Genomic DNA, 16,799 nt, shown 5'->3' with positions numbered 1-16,799 from the left:
TGTTTAAGATTTAACGCAATTTAGTTTTCCACTGACCCAATTTCCAACTAAATGTAGTCGAATAACGGTGTTTTATTTCACGTTGTAATTAAATTTCGTCCACATTAAAGCCATTAAATGGAGACAGGCCCGAACGGCCCTTATAATTTTTAAATGGATAATACTCTTAATACTGGGATTAAGGTATTATCTATGTAGATTGTTTCGTAATGGATAACAACCAATAAAGGAATGTTAATGAGTGTACCGTAAAGATACAGTTTCATGGACAATAAGTACCTATATTTTAAGTACAGTAGTGCGTTTCTCTGCCACTGTCGTATGTCAACAACTGGCTAACTATGGAAACATTTTGTATAAAATTCTGATAAGCGCCTCTAGCGGGCGTTGTAGGAACTATGTTTCTGCACACATTTTAAATTTCAGCCTCTCAAAAGTACCGTCTGTGGATAATCGCAGTATAGAATTTACGATTGGGCGATTACTGACTGTTCACCTCATTTTTTGTTTCATACGTAGTGTGTGTTTCCTTTCTTCTAGACATTACGAATTACTTAAAAGAGTGTTGAAGGGCTTAAGGCTAATTCTTTACACACATACTCTTTTTTTACCCTGATTGAGCTAGCGGCGTTTAACCTTTAAGTAATTTGTACGCTATAAAATGTATATCAACGGATTGTATTACAAGCAAATTACTTAACTATTAATAAAGAACTGACTGTTTGCCAAATTATATAATATCGACTATACCTCGACAACGGTGTCAATTTTGTTTGTAAATTTCTAAAATTGCACAATTGCCACCAAAGTTGTGAAATACACTCAAACATTTAACTTTCATCACGATATTTCCCTATCTATCAAAGTCAAACCAAACACTACTTCTATAAAAAACTGTAACAATTGTTGATCTAAATGTAAAAATAATTTGCATGCAACTAAACGGCGAGGGAGCAAAACGGTCACACGTTTGTTCGTACGTGTCCGACACCCGCTGAATGGGCGGGAAATCACACATTATTTCCACCAAAATCCATCTGTAATTGGGGTTACCGATCCGTAGTGGACGTTTTAGTGAATTTAATTGATAGAATTGACTATAAATCAATTTGACGTAAATTGAATTGCACCCGGTACCGTCTCACTGTAGCGTAAAGATCTATAATAGGATGAGGGAAGAGCTAGTCTACCACGCTGGCTAAGAGCGCGTTTGGGACTTTGCATGCTTCCAAGAACTGTTTTAAAGAAGTTTCAGACATGTAATGTTTTATCACGATTAATTCACGGTTTAGTGACATGTTCATAATTTCTTTTCAAATGTTTGGAAAGAGACAGCAATAGATAAGCATAATGCTGAAATTGTTAAATACGTAGGATACATTTGATTTTACCTACGATAATCTAATGATTAAGTCATATTATCAAAATTTCAGTCAAAAGTCAGTGGTCAATTTATTGCTCTAAATAAAATATATTAATTAAATGACGACTCTAATACATCTAATTCAAATATATTACACAAGATTCACATAACATCCTATGTTACTACATACTATTTGTCAAACGTAATAAGGCTCTAGTGACGTCAGCATTGTTTGATGATGCCACATTATTGCACTGTCATCGGTGTTACATATGTATGCAAATTTATAGCCGATCGATAGCGGACTTGCAAGTTATATTTTGTAGTAGCTTCTCTCGCGACTTTGTCCGCGTTAAAAGATTTCTGATAGAAAAAGTAAGGCAAACATCCATGGTTTTAACTCAATAGCGTCAAAACTACTCGATATTTTTTTAAGAAGTTTGGTTAAGAGATAGCTTATAACCTTGATTAACATATTATAATATATGTAATACGTAACGTGCCGGATATTTGACAGTAAGCTCGCGCCCTATTACACGAAACTAACATAGTTATTGGCGAAGCGTGGGTTCATTTCGTACACCTCTGCCTACATCGTCAAATATAATAGACGTGAGGATTTGGATTTGACTACAGGGGAACACATTTTGCTTCGACATTTTCACGCTGAAGAAGACATAGGCAACCAGTCATCACTAAATGAACGAAACAAGATATTATACGTAAAGATTTTAATTCTTAAACATTTTAAATGCACAATAATATAGCTTTACAACAAATGCATGTAAAGATAGCGTCCAAAAGCCTGTTATCTTTTCAACAATAAGTGTTAAGGCAGTTAGCTCGGTGTAACCACTGATAAGCGCCGGATGCAACGGTCTACTAGATGTTATCAATACGAGTTACGTTTTGTAAACAACAGCTTACTACGGTTTTACAAAAGCCTTGTGTACTTTTAGTATATATTGTTAAGTTTAGGTCTTTGTAAAGCAACAGGCAATCGATGTTGTGAAGTAGTAGTATTTAATAACTGATAGTTTGGTAGAATGTTTTAACAAATTTTATCTCGCTTTTCGCCTATGCCATTTGGCAGAGACTTGATGAGAGTAATTTCTTTTTATGAATGTGCATTATGTATTTCATTCGATATTGTAGTTGTATTTGAACTGGGCGTCTCCGTGCTTCGGAGGGCACGTAAAAGTCAGTGTCGATTGTAGTCAATTACGATAACAGTCGGTAATCCACGTCAGAGGTCTTCGGGGTCCCAAACAACTGTGACACCATGTTGACCACTAACGATACGATAAGAAGAAGAAGCCGCTGAATCCACTTTTTTATAGGTACCTTTGGTATGTTTCTAAATATTGGCGGGATGCGGGTGTCATCTTTAATTAAAGAAAATATAACTACTTCAATGCTTGATACCAAGTTGTTAGATTTCTAGCAGTAGCCTAAAATTTGACCACACATTTGATGCCCTAAACTCTTCCACCAAAAATAAACGACAGCCTTTAGGTGTTGCTTATGTAAAATTCACATAGTTTCCAACTTATAGCCCATATTTACAGGCTTGTTAAAGAGACGAGGTATCTGGGTCGCGAGCTAAGATGAATGGAGTATCTGTTTAATATTCCACTGTGTTCCCTTTGCCACGGAATGAATTAAAGCTGGCAACTAGATCCCGCAACCTTCCGGCATGGAGGCCTCGCCTTTGTGTTTTAATATTACTTTCTATAACGCGGACAACAATGAACTTGTACTGAATGATGTTATAGAAAATAGATAACGGTTTAAGATAGGAGAAGAAAACTATTAGAATAATGTAATTAATTTATCTATTTTTATGAAATTATTTACTCATAATATTTTCAATAAAGCGATACCGGAACAGTATGGATTCCTTCTTCTAAGACTACATCATAAAAATGATCTACGATATTTATATGTACATACAATCATAAATCTCTGCTGCAATAAGTTGAATATTAAATAAAATTAAAATGCAGATGCAAATATTTATTTTTATTATTCAAGGCTTCTCAAATCTCTTATTCAAGGCATTTCTAAATTGGTTAAAAACATCATTTCGTTTTTTCAAATTAGACAAGTACTAAACCTAAAAAGATTTGTCTCATATTTCCATAATGAAAACGCGAGACTCTGGAGATTCATAAAGACAATTTAAGGAAGTAAGTTAAATTAGGTTAGCGTTAAAGTTACGAAGCTAGACTCCGATGAATTTTGCAGCTAACTCTAATTGTCCGCTCTACTGAATCGTAATTTGTGTAAATAGAGCCTTGTTTGTGACGTTTTTAATTAAAATAAGTCCACGTTATTATGATTACTTCAGTAGCGTATATTAGTTTTTGTTTGTGCTTTGCATTGACAAAAATCTATGAGAGTTAGGACCGGTGTTTCCATTAGGTAATATCGAATATATATTGTGGGAAAACTGGTGGTCAACTCGCCACTACCAGTGCATTGAGTTGTCGTGGGTTCGATTCCCACACGAATGTTAAAAGGTAGTGATTGAAAATCTTATAGTCAATACTCCTCAAGTGGCGTTTTCTAGACTTTATATTCTGGTGTGGTCCCACATATTTATTTACACTTTTAAAATTACCATCAACTGTAAAACGTATTTATAAGCCAATGTTTAATATACTTAAATGTGACGCAAAGAAATTTTTGAATGTGCCTTTGCTCTTTGTCTTTGATGAGTGATAGCAAAAGAAAGCATTAGGAACCTAAACAATATCGTAGCTCATGGCTATAAAGTACCTAAACAAACAGTTCTACATAGATCAAAGTATAAATTATATGCTGCCATCCATTTTAAATACAATTCAGCTTCAAGACAAGTCCCACAAATGTATAAACCGGTCATAAGAAAACATTTTACCCGACTTTACGTCATTTTGATTCAAACTTCACTCGCTCAGTGGCTCAATATTCCACAATTTTATTCCTCCAAGCGTCTGGAAGGGAAGTGTTGGAGCAAGTTAAATTATTAAAAGAAAACTAAGTTGACGCGACTGCCGATTGCGCCACAGAGGGGACAATAAACAGCTGGTTGAAGCCTGTTTTGCTGCGACGCTTACAGCGAGCGCGGATGGTAAGCGTTCCTGAATGTGACATTTTCTGCATTTTATCAAATACAGATAAAAATTCTAGTAATAGGTATGTTTTTATATTATTATACCTAAGACTGTTATAAGCATGGATTAAAATAGATGTCATTGTAGATGTAAATATTGCGCTTTCTGGCTTCTCTGGTGTTTGATTTTTAGTCTCGACATAAAAGTCACACAACAGCGGTCGCCAGCGCCTTCGCCCGCTTGACTTTCGTTTTCAGCTCCGCTTCTACTAGTCCTAGCATGATGTAGCCTGTAGCCTTCTCCAAAGAATGAACTATCAAACACTGGAAGGTTTTCATTTCAAACCATTGGTTCTTTAAATTAACACGTCACATAAAAAAAATCTCGGGCTTAATATTATTACCACATAGATTTGAACTACTACATATATGAATGTAGGCCTGTTTGCTGACAACGTTACTAAAACTAGCTAACATCACGCGTATGTACATAGTTTCCCGTTTGTACACTTTTCCGCTGCTCGTAAGCGTACCGATAAAAATGCAACGCGACAGATTGAAAGCCTACAAATCGTTTAAATTGTAACCTCGTAACGACCACACATGTTAAAACATTCAAGCACGATGCGCCAATTGATTGAGATGTAAATAATAGATGCAATTGCATCGGGATTTTCAATTTAACTTTATTGGTTTGCGTTGCGAGTTTGAAAATTGTTTGTTTATACATTTGTACGTCAAAACAGTCGGTATAACTAAGAAGTCGCTAGAACTCTGTTATTTTCAAACCAAATAGAAGGAGATGCAATAATACTACCTCTATGTCACGGTCGGTCCCGGTTTCAATTCCAAATTTTAGACTAAGTGCTATTGGTATTTTAGTAGTACTTAGTTTGGTAACGTGCATATGACAATAGGCCTACCCTATATTACATGGGACTAACCTTGGTAATGGCCTAATGATACATTTATCTTAACTATTTTTTTTTCATCAATTTATATTTATATATATAGCTAATCGTTTAATATCATAACTACACATCTACAAAAGGAAATTTGTCTTTTACTGAAATTGTATTATTCTGACAAACAGTAAAAACGATAAAGTAAGACAACAAATTGGTATTAATTTCAAAGTAGTCAATATCGACGTCGTTTTCAATAAAATAATTGATTATTGTACAAGATGAGAGTTACGAACTAATTTGATGGATTGATCGCCTGATTGGAGGACAAATTAACATTAATTTGAAGATTAATTACTGTTGATCTAACACGATCCGAACGCTTGAACTTTGATCATATTTCAAGTATCAATGAATCAAGACACGTCTTTCTGAAGTCTACTAAAAGGAAATGTTTTGAACTAATAATATTTAAAAAATAAGTATTCTCATATTTTTTAACTACCTGTTGTGTTTTGAGTGGAGTTTACGTTAGTTTAAACTCAGATTGTTTAACAAAAATGTGTTTTCAGTGCTGTATAAGAGAAAAATCTTTACCTTTGTAGTTAACAGAATTAAATTCCCGTGTAAGAGCCAACTGTATCAAATATGTGCTTGGTTTCCGTAATATTTTTATATTTTTTTCTTAACTTTACTTTTTGACATTTTCAATATTATGGTTATATACGTTTAGAACTATCACACAAAACTAATTGCTAACGTACTTTTAAATGCAATTTATATAACTAATACATTTTCTATATAAATAATATAATCAGCAGTACTCTTCTAAGCGTAAATACTGTCTAAAAACAGTTCGTAAAAGGCTGTACACGTCTTATCAAACATTTTTCAGGCTTTCAAATAAAACTGTGTGAGGAAACTTTAAAGGAGTTTACGACGTTGAATAAATCGGTTGAAGGGAGTAAATCCGGGACACGTAACACGTTTAGCCGGGACATTATTTAGTTGGGCACTAAATACGTCGCTTTTTTGTTCGCCATCTGACTTGAAACTTTATCGGTCTCAAGGCAATATGTCTTGTTTGGAGAATTTATGGAACTCTTTCTGTTGTGCCTTTGTGTGCAGTTTCTTTTAAATATATTATACTGGTTTAATGTATAATTATGTGTTTACACTTTTCAGGTGTTTGATTATAACAAGGATACCGACAACGAGTGCAACCCGATAGTTAAACATGAGATAAGTGAATATGACATCAACTGCCCCGAATTTTGTTATTCGATTTCAGAAAAAAACATCAAGGAACGAGTTTCAAGGTAATAAACAGATAGTTTATAATTTGTTGAACAAAAACGATACCAAAGTTCTGTCAATTATTTTGAAAATCTTTTTGAGTACAGTCAATAAGTGTTTATTCCTGTAACATGATAAGGATATTATTATACTTCCATACAACATAATTTTAACTTTCATTTACGGTGAGCGGTGATAGCCGAGTGGTATAAGTTGGTACCTCCCACGCAAGTGGTCGCAGGTTCGAACCCGAGGCAACACACCAATGACTTTTCGAAGTTATGTGTGTATTAGAAATAATTATCACATGCTCCAACGGTGAAGGAAAACATCGTGAGGAAACTTTGCATGCCTAAAATTTGTTTAATACATTTATTGAGGGCATGCAAAGTCCCCAACCCGCACTTGGCCAGTGTGGTGGATTCAAGGCCTAACCCCTTCCTCATTACGGGAGGAGACCCTTGTCCAGCAGTGGGACATTAGTGGGTTAAATTTATTTTATTTATTACGTTTGCAATTTTCAAATCCAATTGACCCTATTTCGGCATTTCAATCCTTAAACTGACAAGTGTTAATTAAGTCCAAACCAATCGTTTACTTGACCTTTAAGTTAATCCTAGTAGAGAGTAACGGCAAGTCGAAACTCTCGTTAATGAAACTTTTGATTGGCTAGACTTAATTGTAAGCAATGTAATTATAGAATGCTTACTAACACTCGAGGGAACGTATAAAGGTCCTTTAGATTTTTAAAGGCTTTTTGAATTAGATTTCGCATTATGCTTTTAAAATAGCGCGTTTAAAATAAATTGTTTTTACAAGTAAATAAGTCTAATACGTTACACTTGAACTAGACCATTGCCCAGTAATGGGTTAAAAATAAGTTTTGTTACCTGTTTACCAAAATAAGATAATAAATAAGAAAAAATATATATGTATTAGTATTGGAATAATATTAAATTGGGTACTCCAACCCGATTTTACTCGAACGCAAGTAAAAATCAATGTCATAAAAATTCTACATGATTAAACAAACACGTAGAGTGTAAATCACAGCATGTGTTGTGTATACGTCATATTAACTCAACTGAGCTCGAAGGCTATGTTTTACTCAAATAAAAGCCCAAACCAACAAAATCAATTTTCCAAAAACATTTTGCAGAAACATAATACACGGACGCTAACATTTGTTCACCCAAACACATTCATAGCGTCGTAGTAATGAAATATAATAAAATCTGTTCGGTCCGGGGGGAATATCCCGGGAAATCCGTGTCCCCGTGAAACGTGTCACGGCCCAGAATCCCGGGAAATAAAACTAAACAAACAAGAGAGACAGTGCATGTCGCGACACAAGGATTGTCTGCATCTGACACTGCCGACAAATTGGACGAACACGTTTATTTCGCTTGACTAATTCAGATCAAAAGGAGAAGATTAGTATTACTTTTATTCATGGAGTACCATCAATTTAGGCAACCGTAATTTTTACTGTGCATGAACTTTGTTTAAGATTGCCATGCAACATTCGAAAAGTAACATTGAATAATAAAGCTTTTGCACTTTTGAGCATTTCAAAAGTTTTCATTTAAGTACTGCGACGTTTTGCTGCAAAATAATGGCTATTTCGCAGCAAAAAAGAAATCTCAACACACTTAAAAACCGCTAATAACTTGAAAATCTACAACCGAATAAAAAAAGGTAAAGTAAAGCAGCTCTTAGCTTTGCAACACGTCACAGAAAACATTTACTGGTAGGGAAAATTCGAGAAAATTCCAGCACATTCTGGGCATAAATCTACGCAGAGTACCGAGAAACGTGGCTAATAGATTCCCCCCGATCCTCAGCAAAGGCTAGAAACTTTACGTAACGTTTGATCCCCTCTATACATTAAACGGAAACGATTTTTCTTTTAGTTTTTGAGCCTTAATTGGCAACTCTCCGAGCCTTAATCGGTATTTAAAAGTTACGAGATTCGAATCGATGAAAAAAAACTTAAGTCTTTTTATGTCATTACTGGCTACTGTGACTTCTTCCGCGTGAAAAAAAAATACCGGGATTAAATTAGGTCAACATTTTTAAACGTTGTTATGCAAATTACAGCCTGCCTACAACTAATGAAAATCTTAATTTACCGTAATGTGCAGTGTAGAGAATATGCCTACATCCATCCTCACAAACTTCATATCAAAATATGATGATCCTTCTACCGCATGAAGCGTTACAGCTCTCAACTACTACATTAGATTTAGTACTCCACTACTATAACTATGTAGTATATACCGTCGTAAAACCGCTTACATTTATGTGAATACACTTACAAGTAGCCAGCCTTTGTCTATGTTAATCCTCGCTCATAAAATCAAGTGAAATGTCGTCTGTTTTCTAAGCCTGTAACGGGGTAATAAAATGCGGGATTCCACAAATTACTGATGTTTAATGGAAACCAACCAAATGTCGAATGGCTGAATGTGTTTTAGACGAACGTTCTGTTTGCTATGAAATATTCTGTACGTACCTATATAACTATAGGTACGTGCTGGCGAAAATTCTTTACGTAAAAATAGCAGTGTAGTTAATGCTTTCAATTTTTGTTTATAAGGATTAAGTTTAGTTTCGTCGAAGTGCTAAGTCTTGTGTGGCTTTGAAACCCTTTAATAAAATAGCTCTGACAGATTTACTATATTTATCATTACAATTGTAGCGACAAGAATTACCTACTTTTAATTTAAGTATAAGATTGAAAACAGTGGTAAAGTTACTACTGTTAGTTAAAGCAGAAAAATCTCTTTCCTTCCAAGACAAGACTTAAGTGGGATCGGAGCTAATCAAGTTTATTTTTTTTGATCACATCGTTAATTAAACAGTAAAAACAAAAAAGACCTACCTTTCGTTCGTTAAAAATGTTTTTTTCTTTAGTCTAAATTATTGTTTGTTAGATACAACACAAACAAGAGTATGCCACGAACGTTATTTGTATAAAGTTTAAAGTTTGTTATAAGTTTGCAAAAGGCTTTATAGGAAGGATTTAAATTTCCGCTTCCCGGTGGGTGACATCCTCATAGTTGACTCTTAATATCCGTTGGGATGCAAGAATGCTGCACCTGAACCTTTCACAGGCATGTTTTTGTTATTTATCTACATGTAAAAAGCATTATAATCATTGTTTTAAAAACACTTAACATTAAGTTAAAAAAAAATACACAAAGTAGGTCTTAAAAAAAATATGATAGAAATTGTTTATATTTATTATAAAAGCGAATTCATGCTGATAGATACAAATGCATAATACGCCAGGAATTTCTAAAATAACTAATAGGTCTACTAGGAAACCTATATGACGACTCTATCTAACCATCAAAAACTAACAAGCGCAACGCTGACTAAAATGCACAGATAAAATATTTTGTTCCACATTATAAACCAGGGCGCACAAGAAAGAATAATTTTACACCCACCGCCCAAAACTTTTTATCGTAGAATAAATCCACCAAGTTCCTACTTTATGTCAAAAGATCGAGAGTTTTGCCGACACAAAAATATGTTAGAAATGTTATCTTTCTACTGCAAATAAAATTGAAAGACGTACCTACAATTTTTATACTTTTTATCATTTTAAATGGTGTTGAAATAACTTTTAGAAGACTCTTTTAAGTTCTTTGCGGCGGGAAAAGGTCTTTAGAAGCAAAACGTTGGAAATACCATTACAATATGGATAAGTTCAGACGTTTTTCTTTTATGAAATGTGATATTGTGGACAATTGTCGTGCTTCTAGTTCCTTTGTACATTTGTATGTGACAATTCTTATCGACGTTCAAGGATTTTCTCGTATCTTTAGAATCAATCTTTGTATCAAGTAGTATAAATACTAAACGCAATTCACTGATAATCACACTTTTTCACAAATCTGAATGCCTATATTGGCCCCACGGTGGGCCCACATGAAAGGTGGCCCCCACCTTTCATGTTGCGTTGTTGGACAAATATTTTGAAGCTCCAAAAATTTTCTATGGTACTAAGGTCCAAATTTATTGAAATGCTGGATGAAATCTTATTGGTTATTGTTTATCTTATAAGGGGTTTTAATTTTGAATTAAACTAACAACATATCTAGTACACGATTTACTTCGCGATGAAAGATGAGCTAAAAATATTCTGTTATCAATTTTCCTAAAACAGTCACATGTCTGCCAGTCCTTATAGAATAACCGCGTAATGTTTATATTACTTTAATTATAAGGATTGTGTTCTGTTTAGAGATAGGTCATTTATTCTAATTGGTAATACGAAGCCGCTACGAAAATTAAACACGTAGAGGCTCCCTTCCCAAATTTGTATTTAATTGTGCGAAAATTGTTAACCACTTTTAGACACAATCAGTTTACTTCAAGCAAACTGTGTTACTTATAATAATATTGTAAATGTACTAGTACTGTTTATGTTATTTAGCGTTTTAAAATGGATAATGAAAAAAACAACAATAAACAGCTTATTATTCACACAGATTATCTTGGTGATGTGTTGCAATAAGGCGCGTAGTACTTGTAACCGTTGGTCCTGTATGACAGGATGTATGGATGTGAATGTACAAGGGCAGCTAGTAGAGGTTGTAGCAAGTTGCGTTCTAAGGTCTCTGCGTAACTCTTTGGGAAATAAGCGTAGTTATTAGTAATTAAACTTTTAGTGATCGACCTGTTACCGATAACTTAAGAAACTCAGATGGACTCAACATGAACACTTTCTGAAAGAAGAAAGCTCAAAATCTTTTACTATTGTTCTATTCATAACGAAAAATGATTTAATTATATCTATAAAACAATAACGATTAACCTTAAAATGAATTTGAATAAAGATTTGGATGGTTTCCAAAGTGTTATTCTGTTCATTTGGCTGGCGAAAGTATATTAAAACTGTGAAATAAATTCCAATCTTCTATAGAAAAGCATTGAGATATTGCTGTGAAAGAATAATCCGAAAGACCTTTTACGCGGATTATATAGAGAGAAAAGACATTTTTTCAAATTGCAAGTGCCAAACCCATTTGTGATTCGTCGTAGTTAAGAAATAAAAACTTATCTTGACGGTTTCACGTCTTTCAAATAAGTATTGGTAAACTTATTTGTACCTATGCTTATCACGAATCTCAGTTGACAATAAGTGTACGTCAAATTGATGGTCACTATTCAGTACATTGCTGCTTGGACGTACCGTGTTATTCACTTTAATCAAAGAAAGAAAACAATGTACAGCATAGTGGCTTCCAAATAGTTGTTCAAATACATGACACACATCCCGATGAGATATATATTAATAGATATTTATTTACATTTATTTACTGTCATTTTAACTATCGGAAAGGTCATCAGAAACTAATACGCAAGCTGTGAACCTAGGCCGTAAAAATACATACATACATAAAATCACACCTTTTCCCCATAGGGGTAGACAAAGACCAGGGAACTCCACTAAAATACTCTCATATATTTATTTATATGTACAGTTATATAAATTGGTCGCAATTCTTGCCTTTTATTCGGTAATGGAATGTCATTTGTTTTTTACTGTTCTTGCAGTGACGTTTGGCAAATGATGGAGTTTGCAAGTCCTCTCAGCCGTGTGATGTCCACTTGTGAAACTTGAACAAAGCCTTCTAAGGTAATAAATAGGTTTTCAAGATGACTGATGTTGTGCCACTTGCATACAGTTTTGTGAGTTGTGTTTGTATACTAATGCTAATGTTTTGTAAAGATGATTAAACAAATCTGTGACAAAGTTTGGATCAAAAACAAAAGGTGGAAACATACTAAAAGCAAAGGATTTATCATCTTAGCTTTTAGCTTTTATTAAAAAGGAATTCGTAAATTTGGTAGAATTGGAGTGCAAAATTAACGCTAATGCGAAAGTCTATCATTATGAAAAAAAGTAAGACCTAGGCTGTTAATATTTCATTACAAAAACATGTTCACTTTTAAAATTGATGTAAATTACGCGTTGACATCATCATTCATAGCATATTTACTGTTCTGACACACTCTTTCCTTTGATAAAAGTAAAAGACGTCGAGTTTTTAAAAGCTTTTCACGTCGATGTCGCTTGAAGTGGGTTTAGAAATCGACTCGTTTATACTCAAAGCGAAAGCGCTGCAACTGGTTGTATTGCCAACACATGCATATTTATTCCACATTAATTTTACGACTGGCAACATCGCGTGTCAGCTTGCCATCAATGTTTATTCAAAACATACGCCAGTCACTGACAATGTGTTTAGAATCTGCGCAAAAATGTTCTCGACAAGAGAGTTTCGTAATAAACGTAATTTAGCACATGTCTGTTGTTATGCCACGGTTAATTACACAAACATACGCGATAAAAAGTCAATAAAATCTTTGCGAAAACAAAATAGTAACGTCTGCGTAACCTTAAAGAAACAGACGGCGCATAAAGTTTTATCGACACAACAGATTTTCTATTTGTTTCGTGTGAAATCTATGAATTTGTAGAGGTAGTTGAGAGCCGACGACGGCCATTGATCGACACCCTACCCGGACTTGGCGGCATAAATTAAATGCGGCCAATTGGGACTTTGCCGCCGGAAGCTCGACAATTCTCCTTTTACGACAGTTCGAAGAGTTGGTCGGTGTTTTTTATTTATCGCCCGAGGACATGACAGTTGGAATAGTAAGAGCAAGATTATACGGCGACTAGCTGACGTTGTCGCCATGTATCATTGATACATACGAGAATAGATCCGGACTTGTAGATTGATGTGGACATATTTTGCCAAGGTTTTTATTGTCCGTTTTATGGCGTAGTAAAAGATATGGTTAATTGAATAAACTCTGTTTAGAGTGTTGTTTTTGGGAGCTAAGAAGTGTAAACGTACGTAGAATAATTTTTTATGAGACGACTGTGCGTAACCATGTGTAATCGCACTTTTTTATTGTTTTCTCCGTAAGAACTACAACGAGGTAGGTGCATTAGAAAACAAATATTTCGGCTGCTTTCATTTGCTTAACAGTTTTCAGGATTGTGAATTCACAGAAGAAGATGAATTTTCAAGCTTAACATAAACCCCTAAACCAAATAATTATTATTTAGTCACTTAAAAATAACAGTTTAAAAGCAAAATAAACACAATATCAGTGCCACCATTCCTTTCATACTTAAACTTTCGCTTACAAAACTGTACCTACAGCAAAATAAACACAAATATAACCACCGATGACATTACTTGATACAAGTATATTTTATACTCGAATCGTTTATCAGAAGACTAAGTGGAGGGATACTTAAGCAAGCAACAAGTGGGCTGACGGCTTATCAGATAAGCCCGTTCGGCTTGCGATAAGTCCTCACCTGCACCCGCAAAACGTTTTTCAACCGGACATTCATTTAACAGCTTTAAAGTTCTACTAGAAATATCCGAGGATTACAGTTTTCTAGTCGTTGAGTCTCGTCGAAGATTTTATAAGATTTTAGTTTCTTTAGAATCAAGGAAGATTTAAGATGAAATTGAGAGATAAATAAATTGGTTTTGATTTCTATTCGAACTGCTTTTACTGATCCAGAAGAAACTTTATACATGTAGCAGTATACATCTATTAGCATCTATTTTTTCAATACCTCAATCCAAAAAGATAGGGTTCTGAGAAAAAAGTGGTGCTGAAAGAGGAATACTTCTAGATGTAGCAATGCTACACTTTCTACTAAAGAAAGGTGGGCACATATTACTGATTCTGACTAATCTTTTCCTTTCTGTATCCTCCATTGAGATGATTCAATCAGATAGCATTACATTTTTGCTTATACACACAAACTTGTATGTTTCTCTATAAAAATAAAACTAATATCGGTGTTAATTTTAAATGAAGCCGGGTTCAGTATAAGAGCAGCTTTGTAGTGTTGGGCAAAGAACCAAGTCAAAGTAAGAGGCGTCTAAAAGGGTCCTCGGGGTCGCCAGCGGTTTGAATTGGGTGATTTTGGCACCGAATCAAAGTGGCTGCAGAAGTGGCTTTAATGGCGAAAGATCTCGAATACAGGCTAAGATATCGTGGTTGTATTTCATATAGGAACAATAAGAACATTAATACAGTGTGAGAAATTATAAATAAATATAATAATTGTTTGGGAAATTTTACTGTAAAAATATGAAGGATTAACAGCGATCATCAACGTGTCCGCCGTTAAGTCATTATTTTTTACGATCAGACATTTCGTACACCACTTGTTACGTACCCATCAACCGGTCAGCTCTCACCAATGTAACACGACCTTTATACGTGCTCAAACTCTTTAAAACCTTCAAACGTAACTCGGACCTTGATACATCGGCACAGGTCAAGACTAAATGGTCGCTTTTCTCATTGACTTGTTAGTACTCCCGAGCGCCGTTAATACCGCCTTAAAAGACATAAGAGCGAGTAAATGACGGTGAGTTCGTGTAATAACAATATGTTGATATCGTGTTACGGCTGCTGAACATTTTCTGGTGTAAAGTTCAACAGAGAGTAATGTGGATGTTATTTTCCGTGTCACGGAAACCCACAAGAATAAAATGTGGAGATCAAAACGACGGGTTCTGCGAGTTTTATTTTCACGTTTTTTATTTTACTTGTTGCTTTACTTCGGCAGCGAGTTATTGTGATAGATACTCTCGCTTTATTCGGCTTTCAAGAAAATTCACTTATGGTAAAAAAGCAGTTCTCCTTATTCAGCTCTACCTTTGTAGGAATTTTATTTTTAGCCTTATTTCGGCTCTTAGAAAGATTATTTGATTACTCTAAGCAATGACTTTCAGTTTACCAAATCCTTATTAGCTGTAATTCGTAAATGCACGACACAGAGTTCACAATGATATTCAAATGAAATTGTAGTTTCTTGTACCACTGTTCCATTTTCAGCACATTTCCATAAAGGGGAACGTGCACTCTTTTATGATTACGCGCCGACAACTTTTGAGTTATTATGCGTCGAGAGAATTGACAGCAAAATGGAACAACTATGGCACAGTGAGCTTCTTTCTATATTTTATAAAAGGAACTCGCAGTAATATTACTGTTATGGCCTTCACTAACCATTAGTCGGAGTATAAATAAGCATAGTCATAGGGTGTCTCACCTCATCATAAATAAAATTGTCGATCTCCTCGAGCGGTCGTCCGTAGAGCTTGGGAGGGAAGGGCTCGTACTTCCTGGGCAGGCGCGCGCCGTCCTCGACGCTGAGGCGGCGGCGCGGCATGAAGCCGAACTCGCGCACGAGCTGCGCGCCCCTCGAGCCCGCGCGCCGCGCCGACTCGCGGGTGAAGGGCGTGACGGCGGCGCGCGGCCCGTCGCGGTCCGCGCCGCCGGCGCCGGGCGGCTCGCTGGCGAACGTGACGCCCTCGAGCGGGATGCGCAGCTCCTCGCGGCGCGGCTTCTCGCACTCCACGTGCAGCGCATCGCGCGACTGCGACGCCACCAGCGGCGCCGCCGCCTCCGGGTTGGTGGCCTCGAGCGTGCGCACGATCTCGCCGAGCAGCCGCGAGCCGTCGATCTCCTCGCCGGGCGAGTTGAGCGGCGCCGGCGGCGGGAACGAGAGCCGCCTCTCGTCCTCCTCCATGGCGCTGCGGGCGGCCGGCTACGCGCGCGCCCGCCACATCGCCACGCCGCCCCACACTCACACACACACACTATTTGCGCACACTACACGCCATCCTCTAATGTTACTGCCACCTGAAAGAAAACAAACCTAGTTTAGTACGCATCGATCTTCGGTATAGGGCACTTACGATGCTATTATATCGCACGTGGTATCCTAAAAATCGTTCTTTGAGTAAACGGTTGCTATTTACATCGAGGGCGTGTATGTAAACATAATCTCGAGACGACTAATAAATTGAACGTTCGTTCGTTTGATGACAAATGTAAGATTGGTACGTTCGTGTTTACGGATGTCAATCAATATGTAAGCGCCGTTGAGTTTATTGACGTGCAGTTTCCTTTGTAGTACTCCGGAATAACAAAAATAGCGAGTTATTTTGCTTCATAACTCGTGCGAGTGTAAGTGTTGTGATTAATCTGCATAAGACCACTTTGACTACAATAAAATGTGCTGAAGCTCTAAAATTCATTGTAGCACTACTCGGCTAGTCAAATAAAAGTG

At 36.0% G+C, this 16,799-nt stretch overlaps 1 protein-coding gene across 5 annotated transcripts in view; it reads right to left on the bottom strand.

Moving 5' to 3' along the window:
• NaCP60E (Na channel protein 60E) overlaps positions 1 to 16,799 on the bottom strand; it is a 192,703-nt gene that overhangs the window by 102,442 nt on the left and 73,462 nt on the right. For all 5 annotated transcript variants that reach the window (XM_076124749.1, XM_076124750.1, XM_076124751.1 and 2 more), the window contains exon 2: positions 15,777 to 16,369. In XM_076124749.1, the coding sequence (XP_075980864.1) occupies positions 15,777 to 16,256 (480 nt within the window). In that variant the 5' untranslated portion in view covers positions 16,257 to 16,369. The remainder of the gene's footprint in view (positions 1 to 15,776; positions 16,370 to 16,799) is intronic.

Source organism: Anticarsia gemmatalis, chromosome 17 (assembly GCF_050436995.1).
Source record: "Anticarsia gemmatalis isolate Benzon Research Colony breed Stoneville strain chromosome 17, ilAntGemm2 primary, whole genome shotgun sequence".
In the NCBI taxonomy this organism is placed as follows: domain Eukaryota; kingdom Metazoa; phylum Arthropoda; class Insecta; order Lepidoptera; family Erebidae; genus Anticarsia; species Anticarsia gemmatalis.
This window is presented reverse-complemented; position numbering and strand designations above follow the sequence as displayed.